The sequence below is a fragment of the Mastomys coucha genome, unplaced genomic scaffold (assembly GCF_008632895.1).
Source record: "Mastomys coucha isolate ucsf_1 unplaced genomic scaffold, UCSF_Mcou_1 pScaffold3, whole genome shotgun sequence".
NCBI classification, from domain to species: Eukaryota; Metazoa; Chordata; class Mammalia; order Rodentia; family Muridae; genus Mastomys; species Mastomys coucha.
The window spans coordinates 11,478,989-11,501,527 of record NW_022196909.1 but is presented as its reverse complement, the minus strand read 5'-3'; the positions used below and the strand labels follow the sequence as shown (position 1 = coordinate 11,501,527).

At 51.6% G+C, this 22,539-nt stretch overlaps 1 protein-coding gene across 9 annotated transcripts in view; it reads right to left on the bottom strand.

Annotated features, from left to right (window-relative positions):
- Positions 1-22,539, bottom strand: part of Cdh23 (cadherin related 23) — a 402,933-nt gene that overhangs the window by 140,948 nt on the left and 239,446 nt on the right. For 6 of the 9 annotated variants that reach the window (XM_031347990.1, XM_031347992.1, XM_031348002.1 and 3 more), the window contains 2 exons: positions 3,616-3,680; positions 1,442-1,679 (listed from right to left, as the gene is read on the bottom strand). In XM_031347990.1, the coding sequence (XP_031203850.1) occupies positions 1,442-1,679; positions 3,616-3,680 (303 nt within the window). The other 3 variants (XM_031347993.1, XM_031347994.1, XM_031347995.1) reach the window with 3 other exon arrangements.

Below are 22,539 nucleotides of genomic sequence, written 5' to 3'. Positions count from 1 at the left end.
TTAGTTTCCTCGAGATCAAGTGATGACAGAAAAAGCATGCCTGACTGACTCTGTCTTGCTTCCTAATGGAGCTGTGTGAGCCCTCCTCCTCTGATCTACTCATGTTGCTGTCTACAGCACGGGGAACCAAGGAGCACTCCTCAGAGGGCAACCCGACCTACACACACACAGCCTACTTCATTTTCATTATAATGTATGCTGCCTCAGCCATTGTCTTCTAGCAACAGCGCCTGTAGCATCTAGCCTGTAGCAAGGTCGAGGAAGCAGGCATTTGGAAGGGGCCAGGGACCCTCCCTCCTCTGGCTGGAGGGATGAATTAGCCTCTTTCCAGAGTGTCTCTGACGCTGGAGAGCCTCCAGGGCTCCCCAGCTTGCTGGCTGTACCTGGGGCCAAGCCACAGGGAAGGGCGGGGTCTCTGGGGAAGCCATGCCAGGCCGAGTGGCACACGGTCCCACCTATTGTACATCCTGTGTCCACCATTGCCTTCATTACTTGTCTTAGAAACAAGCTCTGAGGGGAGGCCTGGGTCCTGTCACTTTGGACATGAGTGTAGGGGCAAGATGAGGGGGACATGAAGTCCCTTGTTAGAGATCTGTGCCATGCCCTGCTCTCTCCCCATAGGCTATGCCCTCCCTGCCCATCTCTCCTCTGCCGTCCCTTTTATGGTCTCTGTGGCTACTATATATGTTTGTGGACATGCTCAAGTGTATGGGCACACATCTGTGCAGATGCATGTGCACCTGTGTGAGGGCATGTCGGGGCCAAAGGTTGACATCAGTTGTCTTATTCATTGCTCTTTGCCTTATCTTTTCAGAGAGGGTCTCTCTCACTGCAACTGGACCTTGTTGGTTGGCTAACACAGGTCCTCCCGTCTCCCCTCTTCAGCACTGGGATTATAGGTGCGAGGGTGTGAGCCAGCTAGTCTTTTTTTAAAGATTTATTGATTTATTTTATGTATACGGATTCACTGCTGCTCTCTTCAGATACACCAGAAGAGGGCATCGGATCCCATTACAGATGGTTGTGAGCTACCATGTGGTGGCTGGGCATTGAAGTCAGGACCTCTGGAAGAGCAGTCAGTGTTCTTAACCTCTGAGCCATCTCTCCAGTCAGCTTTTACAGGGGCGTTCAGGATTAAACTCAGGTCCTCATGTTTGAATGGCAGGCTCTTTCCTATTGAGTCAATTTACCTCCCCTCTGGACGGTCTGATGGTCTTGCAAAGGGACTGCTACCACTCTACGGGCCTTGTGAGGAACGTGGGCGTTTTTATGCTAAATAAGACATCTAGGTTGAGGAAGACACTCTGGAAAAGTGTCTCTCTGGGTCCCTAGGGGGCAGGAGGTGATGCTCAGAGGAGCCCTGGGGCATGCAGATGGGAGTTTAGCACCTCCTGCAATAACTCAGGGAACGAAATGACAAGTTTAGGGCTCCTGGCCTTACCCTGAGCCGCACCAGCTGCGTGACAGAAGGCTCATTCTCCCTCAGAGCACCCACATAGGCATCCTTCTGGAAGGTCGGCACATTGTCATTGACATCGAGCACATTGATCCGGACCCGGCCTGTGGTCTCCTCGCCACCGCCATCCCGGGCAATGACCGTCAAGGTGAAACGCTGGATGAGTTCGTAGTCCAGCCGGGCTATCAGCATGATGAGACCCGTGTCCTTGTCCAGTGAGAACCTGTATTGGGCAGGGAGGAGGGAGAGGACTCCAGGGTAAAAGCAAGCTGTGGAGAAGCTTCTTCAGGGGCTGAGGACTGGGTGACAGGTCTCTCTCTCTCCGTGAGCAGGCACTTCGGCCCAGGGGTGTGTTTGGATTATAGAGAACTCGGGATGCTAACTCTGCTGTCTGATAGTTGGGGAAGGTTGCTGGGTCTTCTCTTGGAGCTGACCCTGTCAATTGCTGGAGGGACCGAGCCTTTGAGAAGAGGATGGCAAGAGGTATTCTGGGCATCGTGTGGGCCAGTGAGACCAACCCTCAACTGGCCCCTCTCAATGTGCCCTCTAGAAGCCCCCGTGAGCCGGTATGATCATGTACGTGTATGCTCTGCTGATTCGGCGGCTACCCACATTAAGTCTGGAAGGTCCCAGCTTGCGGGAAGCCTTGGGTGCAGAGATGGGAAGAGAGGAGAGAGCTGAGATGATCAGGCCTCCCGAGAGAGCTACACTGCCCTGTGCACCCGGCCACTGCCAAGCCTCCAGCTAGCGTTGAGGTGTCTGTCACAGAGTGTCTGATGAGGCCTGTGATGCACCTGATAGGGCCCTAGACTCTCCCTGATCTCACTCAGAGAGAGACCGTGTGGACTGTGACTGCAAGCTCACAGCCAGACTGCCTCAGTGAGTCCCAAATGTAAGGCGCTATGCAGTGTGTGTGTGTGTGTGTGTGCGCGTGCGTGTATGTGTGTGTACGTGTGTGTGTGTGTGTGTGGGTGTGCATGCAGGTACACTTGTTTACACATGTGTATGGAAGCCAGGGCTCAACTTTAGCTGTCATTCCTCAGTTACCATGCCATCTACCTTGTGTTTTGAGACAGGGTCTCTCACTGATTTGGCCAGGCCATCTGTCCTGTGAGCCCCATGGCAACCTTCCATCTCACCCTTTCCTGAGATTACAAACATGCACCATTGTGCTTGGCTTTTTTTTTTTTTTTTTAACTTTTTTTCTTTTAAAAACATGGCTTCCTGGGACCAAACCCAGGTCTTTATACTCCCAGGGTAAAGCATTTTCCTGACTGAGCCACCTCCCCAGCCCTAGGCTCCTCATTCTTAGCAGCTGACCTGCCCTCTGAATTCAACCAGGCCTTTGATCATGTAAACTTCACAGACCTTCCCATTGGCCTGTGAGGAACTGATGACAAGAGACTTGCCGGCTCAGGGCTGGCAAGTAGTCTACCTAGTAGCTGCTACTTGCTGAGCGCCACCTCCTGGTGGTAGAGGCCTGTGTCCTGGTGGTAAAGGCTATGTACAGAGGTTGGGCCCTATTGTCTACCAGCTGTGTGCATTCTGTAGGTAACTTAGCCTCTTTGAGCTGGAATTTCCTGTCAGATAGACGTAATGAGAGAGAGCAGAGAACTGGGGTCCCTAGAAGTAGGAAGAGATGACCCAGGACCCAGGTTGATGCATGGTGAGTGTTTGACAAAGAGCCTAGCACACAGTCAGGCAGGCCTCAAATGTCCTCTGTGACTGCTGGCAGCAGAAGTAGTGTTATTAGAACTCCAGAGCCTCATTCTTTACTCCAGAACAGAGAAACCCTGTACCAGAGAGCGCAGAGGCTTAGCCAACTGATTCCAGAGAGAACCGGACAGACAGGCTCGCTTTAGAGCAGTGGTTCTTAACCTGTGGGTCGAGACCCCCGGGGGTCCCATGCCAGGTATCCAGCATGTCGTCAGATATTTACATTATGATTCATAATGGTAGCAAACTTACAGTTAGGAAGTAACAATGAAAATAATTTTAAGGTTGGGGGTCACCACAACATGGGGGCCGTATTAAAGGGTCACAGCATTGAGAGGGTTGGGAACCACTGCTCTGGTGTTCTGACCCCTGAGCACAGAGCGGTTTGCTGGACTCCGTGAGTCACCAGAGGATGATGCCAAAGGACCGGGGCAGAGACTCACCTGTCGGGGTCGTCACTGAAGAAGTAACTGACTTCCCCAAAAGTGCCCACGTCATTGTCTGTTGCCTGCGGTGGTAAAAAGATGAGGTTGTCACTGTCCGGCCAGGAATGGACGCGAGGCAACCAAACTGGGTCGCTTCGAAATGCCTCCTGTGGCCCAACCTAACTGCCCAGAACCCCTGCTGGCCAGCAAGGTGGTTCACGAGCCCAGACGGCCGTCAGGGTACACTGGAGAGATGATCCTTCTAGAAGACTCTTGTGGCTGGGGCTACCAGCTTCTGCTTCACCCTGGACATGGCTGCAATCTACAGCGCAAGCCAAAGCGTGCCTGGGCCTTCCTTCCCTCTCCTTTCTTCTGTCTTGCATATTCAGGAGGCTGCCCACATAGGGCACGGTCCTTGACATGAACCCTGGCCATTCCTAGGCTGAAGTTTTCGGTCTGGCTAGCCGTGGTGTGGCCCCCACGCGCCAGTGGGGAAAGGCCTGGGCTGACCTTGGGGCTCTCTTACTTCTGCTTTCTCCTCAGTCTTCTCTCTAAGATCGTATGCGAATAGAGACTGCAGCTAAAAATACGTTTTTTAATGCCTTTCTGCTCAATATTTTCTGAGGTTCTTTTTTTAAAGCTCCCAGATTCTATGAAATCTATTAAACTCTATGTTCTTTATAATAAACCTGAATTTTCATGAGACGCTAATGCGTGTTCCCGTATATCCAGTTCCGGAAGGCAGATAGATGAATAATATATTTCTATCCCAAATGAATGAAATGAAAAATATGTTTATATCCAGAGAATTAAGACCTTAGTTAACCAGAAAATGTGGCTATTCATAAAGATGCCATTTCGGAGTGCTCTGGGCTGCCTGCTTCCAGGGCACTGCCTCTTGCACCGGTTTCCACTCAATGTCCCCACGGCGATGATCTTAGAGTCTGTGTGCAGACAAACCCCCATCCTACACCATGACCCCGGCCAGCTTCTCAGTGTATGTGCTGAGTAAATGCAAGGACAGACCCCTGGGGGGCTTTTCTGCCTGAGCCATTCCTCATGACAACGGCCACCACCGGTATCTTCCCCCGACCCGCCCACCCCCCCAACAGAGGTGCCATCCTTATAACAAACCCAAATGATAGACAGGGAAACTGAGGCAGCACAAATAGCTCACTCAAGGCTCACAGCTTGAAACAGAACAAAGCTCACTTTGTATCCCATGCCCGTGGCTTCTGAGTGAAACCCCACCCCCTCTAGCCCCAGAGGGTTGTTCCGGAAGCAAAGGAGTCTGGGTACTCCAGGATCGAGGCAACCATAGCTCCTCTGGCGATGGCCCTGCTCTCCCCTTCCAGGGATGGAGGAGGAGGGAGGGTTGGGAACATTCCTTCCTTCCATCCCTACATCCCAAGCCGCAAACCAGCACTCAGGGTATCACCAGATAACAGCACTGTTTCCGCGTCTGAGGGAAAACTGGAACTATGTCACAGAGTCCTTCGGTGGAGGCTGGACTGGGATAGAGACGCAAGATGGAGGCCAGGGGCCTCTGTGGGACTGAATCGCATCCTCCTCTGTTTGAGGAAAGGGGCTTGCCATGGTGCTGCAGCGTGGAGCCTCTGCCTGCTGGGCTCTGGCTAGCACGGTGCCTGGCACACAGCAGGAGCAGGTGCATCCCGACTCCCAGAAATGAATGCGCAACACCCAACAAGAGAAGGGACGCGCGGGAGGGAGACGTGAAGAGAGACGGAAGGGAGGGTTAATGGTAAATCATGCCTCTCAGCCCGATTGAATCTGGAATCAAATAAAGGGCAAGCTGCTAGGCACATGCGGGAGGGGTTTCCTCGAGCAGGCTACTTGAAGTGGGAAGAGCCATGCTAAACGTGGGTGGCATCCCACATAGAAGGAGGTGGAGGAAGGAAGCTGCAGTTTTGCCTGGTTTTTGCCTTCACTCTTGCTGGCACGTTCCTCTATGCTAATGCCGCTGCTACTGTTGCTGCTGCTGGAGGTGGTGGCTCTTTACTGATGATATCAGAACCCAGCATCTTCCGGCTTCCAAGTAGACTGAACGCCAGCTATTCTCCATGGATCCTCTAGACTTTCAGTACTAGGTTGGGACTGCTGAGGTACCCAGCCTCGTTCACTGAGAATTTGCTTCTCGGCTTCATCTAACCCAGACAGTATCCCGTAAACCATCTAGTAAACTGACCTTCAAAATATAGTCATTCTATGGTTCTGTTCCCCTGACTAATACAGGAGGATTTGAAAGGCAAAGGAAGGGAGGGGCCACCCAGGGAGGAGAAAGACAAATGTGTCCCAGCAGCCACACACATATATGTCCTTGCCTTGGGAGAAGTTCCCGTGTAGGTCTGAGGATGGCCCTTCACTTTGGGAGCCCTGTGGAATAGCATGTAGACTGTTCAGACAGGAGGAACTGCTGAGCTTTCATAACCGAGCCCTTCCCTCTGGAGTTTGAGCCTAGAAGAGCTGAGGCTTAGGGGGTCCACTGGTGAGCCCCTGGGGACCAGTTGAGACCATCTTAATGTAGATGCTGGCCTAAGTCCCACCCTCCTTTCCCTGGGTGGGCCAGACTCAGTACAGCTTCCAAAGAGCCTGGCTGGTCCCTAGAGCCCTCTCACTGCCTGCTCAGGCCACCAGGGCTGATGAGGGAACATTTGTGAGCCCTTTGGTGTCACCACCTAATGACCGTGTGATGTATGTAAGCGTGGCACCAAGGCGTGGGCTGGCTTTCATTTCTCAACTGCATGAAGCCAAGGTGAGGTCAAGAACTCTGTGCCCTATCAGGTGGGGCGGAGGGCTACACCAGCTCAGGAGGGGAGGGGCCACACTAGCCCCGTCCCCCAGCCTGTGCAGCCACCTCTGATTCAAGCTTGACCACAAACAACTCATAGGACGGAGTAGGCTGTGCTGCCCTGTACCAAGCTTAGGATCCTTCTCTGGCCTGTCCAGCCTTGGTTAATACTTTAACCTACAGCCCCTTTAGCTTGGGCACCCCAATGCAGGGTGGTGACAGATACATTTGAAGCCTAGCTGGGGCCTGGAGTGAGATACTTGTGTGGAGTGAGATACTTGTGTATCTGTCTATAACTACATCTGTGTCCATCTGTGTGGTGTATTTAATGTATAATTATATATATCATATAATATAGCATTAATATATAATATAACGTATAATAAATGAGTCTGTATGTGTGTAGGCTTGTCTGTGTACATATGTATATGTACACATGTCTCTGTATACATGTATGTATATGTATGTATATACATATGTAGATGTTTGTGTGTATTGTGTATATGTATGTGTATGTGTATTCACGTGTGCACATATGTATGTATACACTATCTTGTGTATATATGTATGTACATGTATGTGTGTATATGTGTGTGTATGTATGTATATGTATACATATATGTGTGTTTGTGAATGTGCTCATGCATATATGTGGGTGTATGTGTACACACACACACAAGTATATATGTTTATATGGGCATATGTGTGCATTTGTGGAGTATGTCCACATGTATATTTATGTGTATGTGTGTCTGCCTGTATATATGTATTTGAGCGTATGTTTACATGTGTGTATATGTGTTCTTAGAATATATGCACACATGTTTGTGTGTGTAGAGACCAGAAGCCAATCTCAGGAGTTCTTTCTCAGCAGCTATCCACCTTGCTTGAGACAGGGTCTCTCACTCAGACCTGGGGCTTGCTGGTCAGGTGAGGCCGGCTAGCAGTGAGCCCCAGGGATCAGGGATGGATCCTCCTGTCTCCTGTCCCTGCCTCCCAGCACTGGGATTATAAGCAAGCACCATCACACTTTTTATGGGGGTGTTGGGGATCAAAGTTGGGTCCCCCATGCTTGTGCACAGCACTTGACTGCTGAGCCGTCCTCCCAGCTCTGGAAGTCTTTTAGCTGTGACCACATTCCTACCAGATAGGTACATATAACCCATCCTCCATTGCGGCTTCTATACGAAACATCCCCATATTGAAGGCTTCATCCCCAGCTGGGATGATATCTGGGGAAGTGTGACCCAGACAAAGGAAGTAGGCGGGCCCTTGGAGTACATTGCACCTGGCCCTTAAGTGCCATCTTCTTGTGTCCATCCTTCAAGTACCAAAGGGCAGCATACATCACACACTCCAGTTACCATGATTTTCTGTTGAAGGGCATGAGACCAAAGGACAATGGGTTGGACCCTCTGAAACCATGAGCTGAAATAGATCCTCCCTCCCTTAACTTGTTTTGTTAGGCATTTCGGTCTCTGATATGGAAGAGGGACTTTTACCAAGGAGGAAACAGAAGATCCAACATGCCGATTTACCTGACTTCACATCCCCATTTACATCCATTTTGTGCCATGAGGGACATGGGGCTCTGTTACCCTCAGGGCTGGATAATCAGTGTGCCCATGGGCTCTACCAGCCAGGTAGCTGCTGCTCTGGCTCCATCCGGTCCAGCTCTGTCGGCTTGAGCATCCAGGCATCTACCTGACATCCACTGCCGTATTAAGTAACAAATAGGCCAGGCTCTCATAAGGATGTGCTCAAAGGCCTGTGGGTAGAGAATAGAATTCCCCTCCAGACACAAGCACTACTTCCCTGCCACAGTCTAGAAATGAGTACATAGATGTCCTGCAGGACACTTCTGAGGCCTTTGGGTCAGGCTGCAGGATGGTAGGGAGATGGCATAGTTGGCTACACAGGTGTCTCAGACTGTACCTGGTAACCCAGGCAACCCTGAGTTCCAGGTGAACACTTCAACTATCCTCTAGCGCCCCCTCTGGTACTTGTGTAGAGGCCACAACCTCACCTTGTCTCTGCTAGTTGCTGGGTTGACACACAATGCCTGTATACTAACATGCTTCACTCGTGAATCTGAGGGCCTCTACAGGGACTAGAGAGGTGGCTCAGGATTTAAGGGCACTAGCAAGTACTTCATGAAGCTTGCTGCTGGGCAGTCAGCAGGGTGACTCACTACCTGCTGCGTGTATTGATGGAGCAGATGTCTAAGACGCTGTAGCCCTTTGGCAAAATGTAAGGGTTCACTCCATCAGCAAAGTCTTTGAGTTCCGTGCATAGCACAGGCTCTTCCGGAGGACCCGAGTTTGGTTTCCAGCACCATGTTAGGAAGCTCACAGGTGACCTATGACCCCAGTTCCAGGGAGTATGATGCCATCTTCTAGCCTCTGTAGGCACCTGCACACACACAGCAGACACACCCACACAGCAGACATACCTACACAAGTACACACACACACAAATATACAAATAAAATATTATTTTAAAGTTATTATTGTTATTTTCTGCTAAAACAAAATAAAACAACTTCCCTTCTCCCCGCCAAAAAACCAAAAAAAACAAAAAAACCAAAAAAACAAAAAAACAAAAAACTCCAAAAACCTTCAATGGCTCCTTGTTACTTGATAAACTAACTCAGGCCAATATCCTGGTGTCAAGACTAGCCACATCCCAGCTGACTTTCATTCCTGTAGCCCTATCTTTCTTCCCTGACGTACCCCAAACTCTTCATATTGTGCATCACCCCATCCCTTCATTCAAAACTCTGTCTTACCCTTCAGAACCCACCCAAACACCCCTTCCCTTATAGAGTTCTCAGAACATTCCCTGATCTTGGCCAAGAGTCCTTGGTCACATCTCTCAGGGAACGCATGGCATGATCCTAAAAATGGTCCTAAAAATCACTCATGTGCCCCCACTTCCCTCCTGGTAAATGAGAAGCTCAGATCCAACTTGTTGCTACCTGAAGCCATGAGCAGATACTCCTGTGGCCAGTGAGGAACCCTGCAGATTAGTCAGGGGCAACCTGGGGTTCATGAAGCACCTCAAACTCTGATTACTTCTGTAGTGGTCAGAATATGCCCACTAAACATGGCCCATAGGGAGTGGTACTGTTAGGAGGAGTGGCCTTATTGGAGGGAGTGTGTCACCGTAGGGGTGGGCTCTAAATCTCTGCCCAGTGCGGAAGAGTCGGTCTTCTGCTTGCCTTCGGAACAAGATATAGAACTCTGCGTTCTGCCTGCACCATGCCTGCCTGGACACTGCCATGCTTCCTGCCATGATGCTAATGGACTGAACCTCTGAACCTGTAAGCTAGCCCCAATTAAATGTTGTCTTTATAAGAGCTGCTTTGGGCCGGGCAATGATGGTGCATGCCTCTAATCCCAGCACTTGGGAGGCAGAGGCAGGTGGATTTCTGAGTTCAAGGCCAGCCTGGTCTATAGAGTGAGTTCCAGGACAGCCAGGGCTACCCAGAGAAACCCTGTCTTGAAAAACAAAAACAAAACAAAACAAAACAAAACAAAAAAAAGAGTTGCTTTGGTCATGGTGTCTGTTCACAGCAATAAAACCCTAACTAAGACAACCCAGTGACAGCATGGAGACTGAATGACTCTTTGTGGGGCACTGCAGGCAGGGCATGGTGGAAATGAAGGGCAGATGGAGGATGGCTGGCCTACCTGGAGGCTTATGACTCCCCTCCCCTTGCTACTCAGTAAATTCTCTGTAGCCTTTCCAATATGTTTGCTGTGCCAGGAACCAAAGTATCAGGTCCTCTTCAACAGGTGGCTTATGATCAGAATAGAGAGATAGATAGCCGAGAAAGAACTAGCTAGACAGTGGAACACAGACAGCAGCCAGAGCCACGAGCAGATACAGCAAAGAATGGGCTCTAGGCGGGGAATTGGCTTGGAGAGGCTGGTCTGAATGACAGGAAGTTCTGCAGCAAGGTGCCTGGTGTTGGCAGGACAGCTACTGGCTGTACACAGAAGGACACCCAGGTCTGGGGACTCAGGACATCTTTGTCTCCCTCATCAGGCCCTTTCACAGACTAGGAGGAGTGAAGGTGGGTCAGGATCACCTGTCTCCATGGCCAACGCATATTCCCTTCCTCAGCTCTGTCCCCATGGTCAGCATCTTGTCCCCGTGATCAGCACCTGCCCTGTGTTTAGCACCCGCTCCTATGGTTATCTCTTGTCCCCATAGTCAGTGGTCAGCTCCTGTCCCAAAGGTCAGTTTCTATCTGTGTGATCAGCACCACCCCTGTGGCCAGCTCCTGTCCCCATGGTCAGTTTCTATCTGTGGGATCAGCACCACTCCTGTGGTCAGCTCCTGTCCCCATGGTCAGTGGTTAGCACCCACGGCTGGGGTCAGCTCCTGTCCCCATGGTCAGTTTCTATCTGTGTGATCAACACCCAGTCCTGTTGTCAGCTCCTGTCCCCATGGTCAGTGGTCAGCACGCACTCGTGGTCAGCTCCTTCCCTATACGCCTTTCCTAAGGGGATAGTAATGCCAGGCTGAGGCGCCAAGGAGCCCCGTTTCAGAGGCATCTCCTCAACCTTGCCCTGTACTGCTTTCCTAGCTGAGACCATTCCACCTTTTAGTTTCATGATTGCAGCCATGGTACTTATTTTCATGATGGACAATGCCAGCCCAAGTGTAATTTTCTGCTGTGGATGGAAAGGGGAAAAAATAAGTACACATGGGGAGAAAATTCCAAAGGTTAAGACAGGGTGAGTGAGAAGCCTGGATGGGGAGGGGATGTGGTCCCCACACTGGTCAGAAACTCCAGTCTCTGCTTAGCGCAGGACGGGAAGGGCGGTGGGCCTGTCTTTTTTTTTTTTTTCTTTTCTTTTCCTCTTCTTTCCTTTTCTTTTCTTTTCTGCTTTGAGCATTTCACTACAGGCCACAGATTTTTACAAGAATTTCCTATGCTTTCACTTTACCTTCCCAATAGCTCTGTGGGACACCCCCATTCTAAAGATGAAGGAGGGAGCCAGGGCTCAGTGAGGTCAATAAGCTTGCCCAAGGTTACACGGCCGCAGTGCTGGGATATGGAATAGGCAGCTGTAGACTGAGCTGTTAACCATGCACCTTCCTGATCCTCCTGAGAATAGAGGAGGGAGTCTGGGTGGTCCCAGTCTAGAAGGGTCAGGTATCTTCCACAGGCAGGGCTCTCCTCTTATCTCAGTGGCTCTGTCCCTGTTTGGATGTCCTTCCAGCCTTGACTGAGTACAGCATGGGCTTGGCTCTTGCAAGATGTAACCTCTCAGCCAGGGGGCTGGACCCTGGAAGAGGTGCCTTCCACTGACTTCCAAAGAAGGCCCCCGGCTCTGTGCATGCTTGAGCTTGGTCTGTGTGGGTATCTTAGACCCAACCTGAAAGAGGGAAGGGGTATTGTGTGTTCTGCTTTGATATCTCTGCAGAGGGTTGGGGCATCCATCCTGGTGAAAACAACTGCCCTCTGAACTACCCAACCTTCAGGATACAGGCCTCCCTGTGCCTGGGGGTCCAGGGCTCACAGCAAGCCTAGTACCCTAAAGGTATTCCCAGGGACTCTCCTTGCCAGCAGGGAGCAGGTCCTTACAGTGCTCCCCGAAAGTGCCCTCAGACCCAGCTAGTATTCTCAAAGAACCTTTCTAACTCACTTCCACTAGATGCAAGTGTCCTAGCCCAGGATACCTGCCTTGCCAGCACCCTACACACACACACACACACACACACACACACACACACACACACCACAGCTGTCCCCGCACCTCCCTGTAGACCCTTGGCTTGGCCTTGTCAATGTTCGTCTGCTATTACTTTAAGCCCCACTGGTTTCCATTTGCTCACTTCAGCCCTCGATGGCCATACTCTGGGCCTCCTTCCAAACACAGTCCCGCCCTTCCTGGATGCTGCACTCCACTCTCTGACTCTTTTCCTGTTGGGATGAGAACCTCAGAACACCTCAGCCCCTTTTTGTAGCCTAAAAGCTGTCCCTCCTGTTCTGCATCTCTGGGTCTCAAACAGACCCTCTTCCTGGTATGCATGGCTTTCCCTTGTGTATACTTCTTTTTTTCTCTCTGGCTCAGGCAGGCGGAGTGTGCCCAGGTTACTAACCCTGAGCCACGTACAGCCACACACACTCTCCTCCTTTGTCCCAAGTGCTCCCACCAGCCCCTGCGGTCCTCTCGCTGCCTCTTCCAGCCACCTGGGCATCCCTCCCAGCATGCCTGTGGGCCCACGCGCAGTCAGTCCTCATCCAACACCTGCACTCTAGTCACGCATGCGCGTCCAGACTCCCTGCACGTGCGTGCAGTGGCTTTGGTTCTGAAGCACGGCAGGCCCAGCTGCCAGGCCACCTTGCAGGCAGCGCCGGGTCCCAGTAACCCTAGCGGGCGTCGAGTGCGGTTCTGCTCCCGTGCACAGATCCGCCGAGATGGGCACGGGGCACAATTTGTTCAGGAAACAATTGCAATGTTTGACATGTCATAAGGATTGATGGAGCAGAAATTTACATGCCAGAATGCATTTTTAAACAGCTCCAGCGAGCCCTGGCGCTGCGCGGTATACTTTACACATTCATCATCCCCCAGACCCTTGGAGCAGCTCCTTAAACCAAATGAGAGGGTTGGGCTCTGCTGAGAAACTTTTCCCCATCACCCGCATGTAGGATGTGGGACTAGAGAGGCTGGTACGGGTGGGAGGAGGCTCTGCTGGCGGTACTGGGAGCACGGAGCTTTCTCTGTGCTTCCCCCACTCTCACAAAGGATGTGGGAGGAAGGTTATAGCCAGCAGACACCCAGGCTCTCCATGCATAGCACACTGGGAAATTTCCTCGTCGGCTCAGATGGGGTGTAGTTGAGGGTGGGCCCCAGCAGCCGTGTGGTGGGCAGAGCTCAGTGTGGTGGGAGCAATATGGTCTCCCGCGGGTGGTCATATCCACGGAAGAAGAGCTACTGACAGTGGTTCTGGGAGGACCAAATGGAAAGACAGAGAAGGGCGTGCCGGGGTGCAGGGAGCTACAGAGAAAGGAAAAGGGGGTTCTCTTCCTGTGCCCAGTGGGGACCTGGGATGGACAGCTATTGCTCCATCACCCTTGCCCACAGCAGACACTATGATCATGGCTCTGAACGCTACAAGGCCTCTGCACCTCTCTCACAGCGTCTTCCCAGAGCTGCTGTCAGGGGTGCAGTGGAATCCCTGTCCAGTGTATTTGCTGTCTCCGCTGGGTTCTCTTGATGCTCCAGGGTGAGGAAAGCACTCGTCCCTGGGAGTTCAGGGCGAGGCTAGCACAAAGGTCACTTCATCTAACAAGGCCTTGTGGCTAAGCACTGTCGTGAAGGCATCACCTCAGGGTGGCACAATCTGTATTCTGCTCAAAGTGCAGACCTGACTACAGACCTGAGTGTGACCTGGGCTAGGGTCTGTGTGCTGCCCAGTCACCTGAGCCATCTGCCCACTTCTGGGTTGCTTCCCACCAGCAGATCACCCTCCACCCAGCCTCCTGACCTCTACCTGTCACTCAGTCCCCAGGCAACATTCTCTGTTAGGACTCCTCACCATCTGCAAACCATTTCCCTCCATCGGGTTCACTCTGACTGCCTGAGAGCACGGGTTCCTGGGGACAGAAGCTGAGAGAGGCTGGGGTAGGCTGACCTCAGCTGACAGAGGGCATGCGGTGGGAAGGTCATGGTCTGACTCGCTGGTACATGTCCTGAGCCTTCCTAGCCACCTAGAACCTTCTAGAATCCAGGGAGCGCCTAGCCCTTGAGGTCTTGCCAGACTCAGTTGAGAAGAAAAGTGCTCATAGGTGCCTACTTGGAAGGCCCTACTTAGCAGAGATGAGCCTAGAGTCTCAGATGCCCAGCAGATGGGGAGCTGAGGGGAAAAGATTGACTATGGAGGGATGAGGCAACAGGAGGAGAGGGGAGAGGGAGAAGGATGGATAGGAGGATAGGAAAAGGGAGGGGAGGAGAATCCCTAGCCCTCAGCACACTGTTGCATCTACCTCGAGCCTCAGTTTCTTTATCAATGAAATGGGGACAATAATCCACCCGAGCCTCAGTTTCATTATCAATGAAATGGGGGCAATGATCCACCCTGAGCCTCAGTTTCCTTATCAATGAAATGGGGGCAATGATCTACTCTGAGCTTTAGTTTCCTTATCTATGAAATGGGGACAATGATCCACCCTGAGCCTCAGTTTCCATATCTATGAAATGGGGACAATAGCAGTTGCCATTTCACGAGGCTTTGGCAGGGTGATGAAGGCAACTCACAGAGGGTGTTTTCTGCTGTGTTTGGTACACAAGGACAACTTTTCGATGGAGCTGGCGTTGGTAGTTTTTTTGTTTGTTTGTTTGTTTATTTAAAGCATAATCTCATGTATCCCAGCCTGGACTTAGACTTGCTAAGTAGCCAAGAGTGACCTTGAACTTGTGATGCTCAGGCCTCCACCTCTTGAGTGTTGGGATTACAGCTGTGCACAGCCACATCTGGTGCATGTGGTGCTGGGGACTGAACCCAGGGCTTTGAGTGAGCCAGGTACGTTCTCTGCCAAGCCTCACCCCTCACCCCCCCTATCTGGCCCTCAGCACACTCTCTGCACTTCTCTGTGCATGGGCATCCTCAGCCCAGCCTTCCTGACTGCTGGGCTGCACAGCAGAAGCTGGGCCAAGGCGAGGGACACATGGCGCTCACCCCGCTGGATTATCGCCATGCAGGTCCCACAGGCAGGAAGGGTGGCTGGCGGGGTCGGGGAGGCGTTGGTCTAACACGTCTATTGCAGATGTGAGGCTGCTTCTGGGGACCAGAGTTACTTGCTTTATTTCCCTCTATTTTAAAATCTGGGAATAAAAATTGATGGGGAGCAAATCCAGCTCTGAACTAAAAGGAGTTGTCGTGGGGAAGCAATTATGTCGTGTCAAAGGCTGTCTCGGGGGACGGGAGCAGAGTGTGCCAACTGCCTGGGTGGTCCCCAGGGACTCTTGTTCAGTGATGGTGGGAGGGGTCTCCTAGGCAGGGGGATAGCCAAGTGTGTGGGCCTGGAGCCATGTAAGACACTGTCTTTAACAATCTGACATCAACCTTTATGAGAGGCAGTGAAGTAAGGGGTCTGAGGTGAAAACCCCTTCTGGTGGCGCCAGAATGACCTTCCCCTCCTGCTCAGTCCTTAGCGGTCCAGCACTGTTGTGAGAGATGTGGATGTGCCGACATTTTGGCCCTACCCCTGACATGGTCCCCACTTTATGGATGAAGCAAGCAAGGTTCAGAGAGGTTAAGCAAGGCGTTGAAGTCACACGGCACTGTTGAGATTCTCTGATGCGGCAGACAAAAGGCTTGTATAAGGAATTTCATCTTCATGTGTGTGTGTGTGTGTGTGTGTGTGTGTGTGTGTGAAAGGAAATAGGTTTACCAAGTACATTACAAGAGATAGCAGGCTGGGCGTAACCAAGAGACTCTGCTGCCTCATCTCTTTGTGTTGGGTGCACGTGTGTGTGTGCGTGCGTGTGCACGTATGTGCTCGTGTGTGCACGTATGTGCTTGTGTGTGCATGGATGAGGATGGAGGGCAACCGTGAATGTTGTTACTCGGGAGGGTTTCCCACCTTTTCCTGTGGGTTCAAGGGATTCCAACGTAGGCCCTCACATTTGCAAGACAAGCGCATGCCATTTCCCAAGCCCACCTCCTTTTGGAGACAGTCTCGGTGATTACAGTTTGAAGGCAATAGACTGCTACTTGTTTATGCGTTAGGCACACTCAAGTGAGTCTGTTTGCCATTTTCTCCTCATTATCACGCCTGTCTTCCAGGCGAGTCACTGAGGCCCCGGGGAAATGTAGTGACTTCTTAAAGTCAGTGGGCTGCAGTGTCAGAGTCAGAATTTGAACTCGGGTCTGCTAGAAATCCTACCTTGAACTGGCCATGGGATTCAGAGAAGTCACACCCTGTCGCGTGCCCCTGGTTCCCCTCACGGTATCAGGAAGGGGATTTTTCTATGCCTGTCTGGGATATCTATAGCTCTGGCCTTGCTGGATCCGAAAGTCAGCCTTCCCAGTCAAAGTTCAACATGAACCTGCACGGTCACCAACCACATGGGACAAGCAAGGACCCTGGGGAGTGGCAGAGGCAGCCTGGTCTCCTCACCACGCATCTGCTACCAATGGCCGTAACAGTCCCCACACGGGCAAGAGACCCACTGTGGCTGGAGGTTAGAAGTGGAAGGGGTGGTCCTCGGGAGCATTCCAGGTGGGTTGTAGGAACCCAGGGGAAGAGTCCATGGTTCTGGGACAGATGGCACAAGGTGGGGTTAGGGTGAGATGGATGGTGGTGGTGGTGGGGGATAAGGCACAGGGAGAATATATGAAAAGCTTCTATGTCACATGGCCTGACCCTATGTCCCTGGTGCAACATCTTATCCGATTGTCTCTTTTGTTATCTGTAAGTCTCATTTTGAGGGTGATGGAATTTGTCAAACGATCGTCCCTCCAGATATGTCCACATCCTCACCCCAAAGGTATGTGGCCTTGGAAAAAACGGCTTTGGCAGGTGTAACTAAGCTAAGGATGAGGTCGTAGTGGGTTATATGGCTGGGCTTTAAATCCAATGACAAGCAATTTGGCAAGGTGCACTTGGAAGGGGCAAGGAGGATCTACACAGACAGAGGCAGAGGTTAGAATTGCTAGTCTCCTCCCAAAAGCCCTTGGGAAGGTTCGTCCTGCTATTCCTATGCTTTGACAGGAGCTGAGGAGGAAGGCCAGCTACTCCCTGAGATCTTGCCTACTGAAGGCCACAAGTGAGGTCGCAACAATTCGGCAGCAGAGTTGGGCTCCAGAGCCATCCAGGTGGAGCCAGCGGCCAGGCAGGGTCTCCCCAGGGACCCAACACCAGATACGAACTCCCTGAGACTCAAAATTCCCATTGTGACTCAGGACCTCTCAATGAGCTTCCGTGTCCCTTGACAGGGGACAACAGTCTTGCTAAGGGGCAGCTCCGGGACACCTTCCTGTGCATCGAGTCACTGGTGACATCACTATCACAGGGTCTGGAACCAGCACTGAGCATCTTGGGTCAAGAGTATAGGATCCAAGAAGAGCACTCATGGACCCTTCCCAGAGGACACTAGGGGCCTTCCCACGTGTCCACGTGTCTGGGAAGCCCCAGAGCTACTAACAATGGCTCTGAGCTCATCTCTGGGCTCCGGGTACCACTTTATCCGAGAACCACTTTATCTGAGAACCTGTCTACCTTTGCCTGCGGTCTTTTGCTTAGAAGAGGCCGGAAGAACGAGGGAAATCACCCTTTGGAAGCTACTCTCACTTTTTCTATGGATCAATGCTCTGGTCTCCTAGCCCGAGCTGGGGTGGGGCTTAGTGTCCTTATTCAAATCTCCCAGCAGGATTGTGCTCTTTCGCCCCAGGCTCTAGTGGGTGCCACCTCCCCAGCAAGCTGCCTGCCCTCCACTGTTGTTTCCAGCGGCTTCTGAGGGAGGCTGACCTAGGCAGAGACCTTGGGCTGGATGAGGCTATGGCAGCATCCTTGCTGTTTTCTCAGGCCCCACTGCTACAAGTGGTTCAGCATTCTACAATCAGCGACCAGTATGACAAAGAGCTGAGCCCTGATTTGTCTGGCTTTCAGGTGCACATGGCAAAGGAGGAGGGAGAGGAGGAGGAAGAAGAGGAAGAAAAAGATGAGGAGGAAGAGAAGAGGAAGAAGAAGAGGAGGAAGAGGAAGAGGAAGAAGTAAAGGAGGAGGAAGGGGAGGAAGAGAAGGAGGAAGAGGAAGTGGAGGAGGGACAAGAGGAAGAGGATGTAAAGGAGGAGGAAGAGGAGGAAGAGGAAGTGGAGGAGGAAAAGCAGGAGGAAGAGGAAGAAGAGGAAGAGGAAGTAAGGGAGGAAGAGGAGGAAGAAGAGGAAGAAGAGGAAGTAAAGGAGGAGGAAGGGGAGGAAGAAAAGCAGGAGGAAGAAGAGGAGGAGGAAGAGGAGGAAGAGAAGGAGGAAGAAGAAGAGAAGGAAAGCCCCTTTTTAACCCTTTCACAGACTGCTCTCTCATGCCCTTAGGTTTGAAGAAAATACGATTGAGTGACTTTTCTTTTTCTCAATCATATCTGATCACCAAGCAAAGCAAACTGGACACAGAAAAGCCATTTTCCTGGGGACATGGGAGGGGGGGCTGTCTGGGCAGTGTGAGACATCTGCAATCAGAAAGACTTGGACCTCTCTCTGGCCATTATCAAGCTGGGATTACGTGGTAGAAGAGAGGTGTGGGGACAGACACACGTCTGAGGCTTAGTTAAGAGGGCCAGCATGTGCCCAGGAGATGGGATGGAAGAGAAAAGACAGTCCAATCAACCCCCTGGAGGAGCAGCCTACCCAGGGCTACAGCTAGCTCACCGGGGTCCCCTCCCTGAATCATCCACCCTCTGTCCCCACCTCTGTGGGCTATCTAGGTGACAGGTAGCTTTTTAGACAAGTGGGAAGCTACAGAGGGGTACCTGGATATTGGGGGAAGGGGACTGATCATCAGGGCCATGCCCTCTCTCCAAGGTGATCTGACGCATGGGTGACATGCCCCGTGCCTGCTGTCATTGGTGGGTGCTGATTGGGTCAACACACATGTCGCCGCTAATGAACATATCGATTCTACATTCTCTTGTTGGCTCACTGAATGGCGAGCCTCACATCTGATAGATTAAATGCCCGCCCGATTGCCTGCCTGACATCTCCATCACTCCACCTGCCGAGCCCTAATGGATTTTTACAGTCCCACATGACGTGAGAAATTAAGGTCAGAGTTCATGGTTGGGAGTATGCATCACCCCAGATCTGAGCTTAGCAGGGATCTGTACCTCCGAGCCCTTTAATCTTCTGGGTTTTTAACCCAGGGCTGCTGGGGATTAGCATCTTGTTCCTGTTAGGGAACAAGAAACAGTCCTGGCCCAGACTCAGGACCTTTCACCTCCCCACTCTCCCCCATCGCCACCCCCTTCCCAGCTAGCTGTCAGAATAGCCTAAAAGACTGGAGAAGTCCAGTATTCTAAACCCAGCCTAGAAGACAGAGGACTCAATAGTATCCTCATTCTGCAGATGCGGAGAGAGGGATTGAAGCTTACAGAGCAAAATGTCCCTCATCATTCAACCAGTCCAAGACCCCAAAACTTCCAATTCCAGGTTGTAAGGACTTATTGCACACATGGGAGCCCAGAGGAGACTTCTGTCCAGTCTGGGCTCTCTGCTAGTGAGAAGATTGCTGGCAGGCAGAAACCCCTGATTCTGAGTTCTGCTGGGAAGTCGGTACGGAGGGTACAGAGATCCACTTTGGATCTGTTATACAAGGTGACAGTCATCTTGTGGGCCCTTTAGAGGTGTGTGTGTGTGTGTGTGTGCACACGCGCGCGCACGCATGCGTGAGTGTGTATTCACATGCTCATGTGTACACATATGTATATGGAGGCTAGAGAGAGGTCAACCCCAGCTGTCATTCCTGGGTAGGAGGAGGAGGGAGGCGGGCTTGCCACATTGGTTTCTGAAACAATCTCCCACTGACCTGGTTGGGCTGGCTGTCCAGTGAGCCTAAGTTATCTGCCAATCTCTGTTTTCCCATGCCCCTACCCCTACCCAAGGCTAGATTTATAACTATGCCCACTATCCCAACCCCCACCCTCAGTTCTGGGAATTGAACTGCAGGTTTCCGTATTCCCCAAGGAAGCACAATTGAGCCATTTCCCTAGTCTAGCCCTAGGTTTTACAGGTTCTCAGGGAGGGGTCAAGTCTCCTCAAAGACTCTTTGCTATTTCTTAAGGGAAGGCTATCTATAAACTAGAGCCCACCATCCATGGCTGGAATCTGGTCAAGTTTCATCGCTATAAAAACAAGGAGGCTCGTTTTGCCCTCAGTAGGGATATGATGAGCTGACACACATGGAAGGGGCTTTGTGGATGAGGAGGGAGAGCACGTGGAGGAGCCGCCACCTGAAGCTCCTCACCGCTGTGAGCGACAAACATACTTCAGGATGGCATAAGCAATTGTTGAGGGGTTTCTGCTGCTGGCAGATACACTGGCCATTGCTGGTTCAATGTCACAGCTCAGCAGTAACAGGACCAGGATAAAGCTGGTGGCCAAAGACTGGATGAAAATCTGTCGTCACCACCATCAGATGGCAGAGCAGGTGTGATGTACCTGGGCCAGTCCCCAGTAGTTGCTCATGAAATCAGTCTAGTGTAGGCGTGCCCGGCTGGAGGGCCAGAGGCTGCACACAGCCTGGGATATCTATGAATGTGGCCCAACACAAAACCATAACCTTTTAAAAAACATGATGAAAAGTGTGTGTGTGTGTGTGTGTGTGTCACAAATTTCATAGGTGAAAATGTTATGTTGTAATCTCATGCAATGGAAGTACATGCATGCTTTTGCAACTCTCAGGCCGTAGATTAGACACTCCTGGATTTAGTGTGTACCCTTCCCCCAATTCTTCCTCATCCAGTGAGGCCCAGGGAAGCAAAAAGGACAGATACTAGATTCTAATGCGTCGCAAGTACATTTTTTTTTAAAAAATTATGTGCAGTAGCATAGAATAGAAAATACTGGGGCATCAGAACATGTAGGCATGTCCCAGGGTCAATTAAATACCCCTGTGGGGCGTATGATTTTGAGCCTAGCCAATGGGAGGCAGAGGCAGACAAATTGTAAATTCAAGCCATAGTGAGTTCTAGGCCAGCAAGGGTTATAATGGTGAGATCCTGCCTCCAAAACAAAACAAAACACACCAAAGTAAAGTCTGAAAATCACTAGGCAAGTCAGCACCTAAAGGACTTTGAGTCACCAGAGAGATGAGCTTGCAGGAAATACGGCTCCGCCCCTCCCATAGTTACACAGCTGGGTCAGTCAACTCTGAGCCCCATCCCCAGACCCACTTCTCCCAAACAAACCCCACATACCCCTTAGTCTACCCGAGCCGTTCTTCCAGATCTGAGACCCAAATGCTATCCTTGACTAGGACTCCAGTCTCCTCCCACTAGACTGGGAACCTTCCCAGCTCCTGCCCAGAGCTCCTGCACAGGCCTTTGGTTTGTGGTATTTATGAACTTGCTCCAGTCCTGGCCGCTTTTACAGCCATCCTCTGTCCCTTTGCCCACAGGGTCCATTTTCTTTGCTCCGGTATTCTTAGTACAATTGCCGGAGCAGGAACAATCAGTGGACAGCCTATGGAAGAGTGACTTCTGGGTTGAAAGTCTAGGTACAGGAGGGGACGGTCTGGGAGCGGGTGATCCCATGCCAGCTTGCGAGGTTTAGAGGACACTCAGCCAAGTCCTTTCATCTTCCAAAGGAGGGCACACCAAGATCCCTGGTGATCGATCTGCTCGAGGTCACCCCGTGGGTGGCCCTACTTTTGTAGAACTCGGGCAACTACGACAACACTGATTAGGAAGTGGGGTGCAGGGCTTGGGGTCAACACAGGTGGGATTAGAGCGCCCTTGGCTCTGCTTCTCGGGAGCTGGCTGCCCCGGTGAGCTACCAGCTTCCCTGGACTCGTGTCTTCTGAACCATATTTATAAAAGAGATGAAGTCCCCATGAGTCACTCAGCTCCTGGGATCCAATCACAGGGATGCTATTGAGTATCCTTTGGCTTTAACACTGGGGCAGAGCCCAGTGGCCATCAGCAGCTCCTCACACTAAGGCTGCTGGGTTCTTGGGACACCTGTGACAGAAGCTGTGCGGCTCTGCAGGTCCCAGCAGCAATAGGTCAGTTTGGTAAAAATCGATTCTCTGAAAGGCTGGTTCTCTGAAAACCATCATCAGCCAGGCCAGTGGGGAACCCACGTCAAGGGCAGAGGTGTGGAACCCTGGCTTTACACCCTAACTCAGGCCAGGAGCTGGAAGTCCCAGTGGCCTCCTTCCCTGCCAGCAAGCCCAGCCCCACCCTGCTCAGAATTCTCCGGAGCACCTGTCCTACCTCAGAACTCCATCCTAATTTTGGAGATGAAGGGGATAAACACAGGCCGGAAGCACTGAGGCCTGACAGCTAGAGGAACCTGTCAATCACCTTCAGCAGCTCGGCCCCCTCCCCCCAACCACACCTATCCCAACATATTCCAACACACAAACTCCAACAGGATGTGAACCAAGAGCCCCCCCC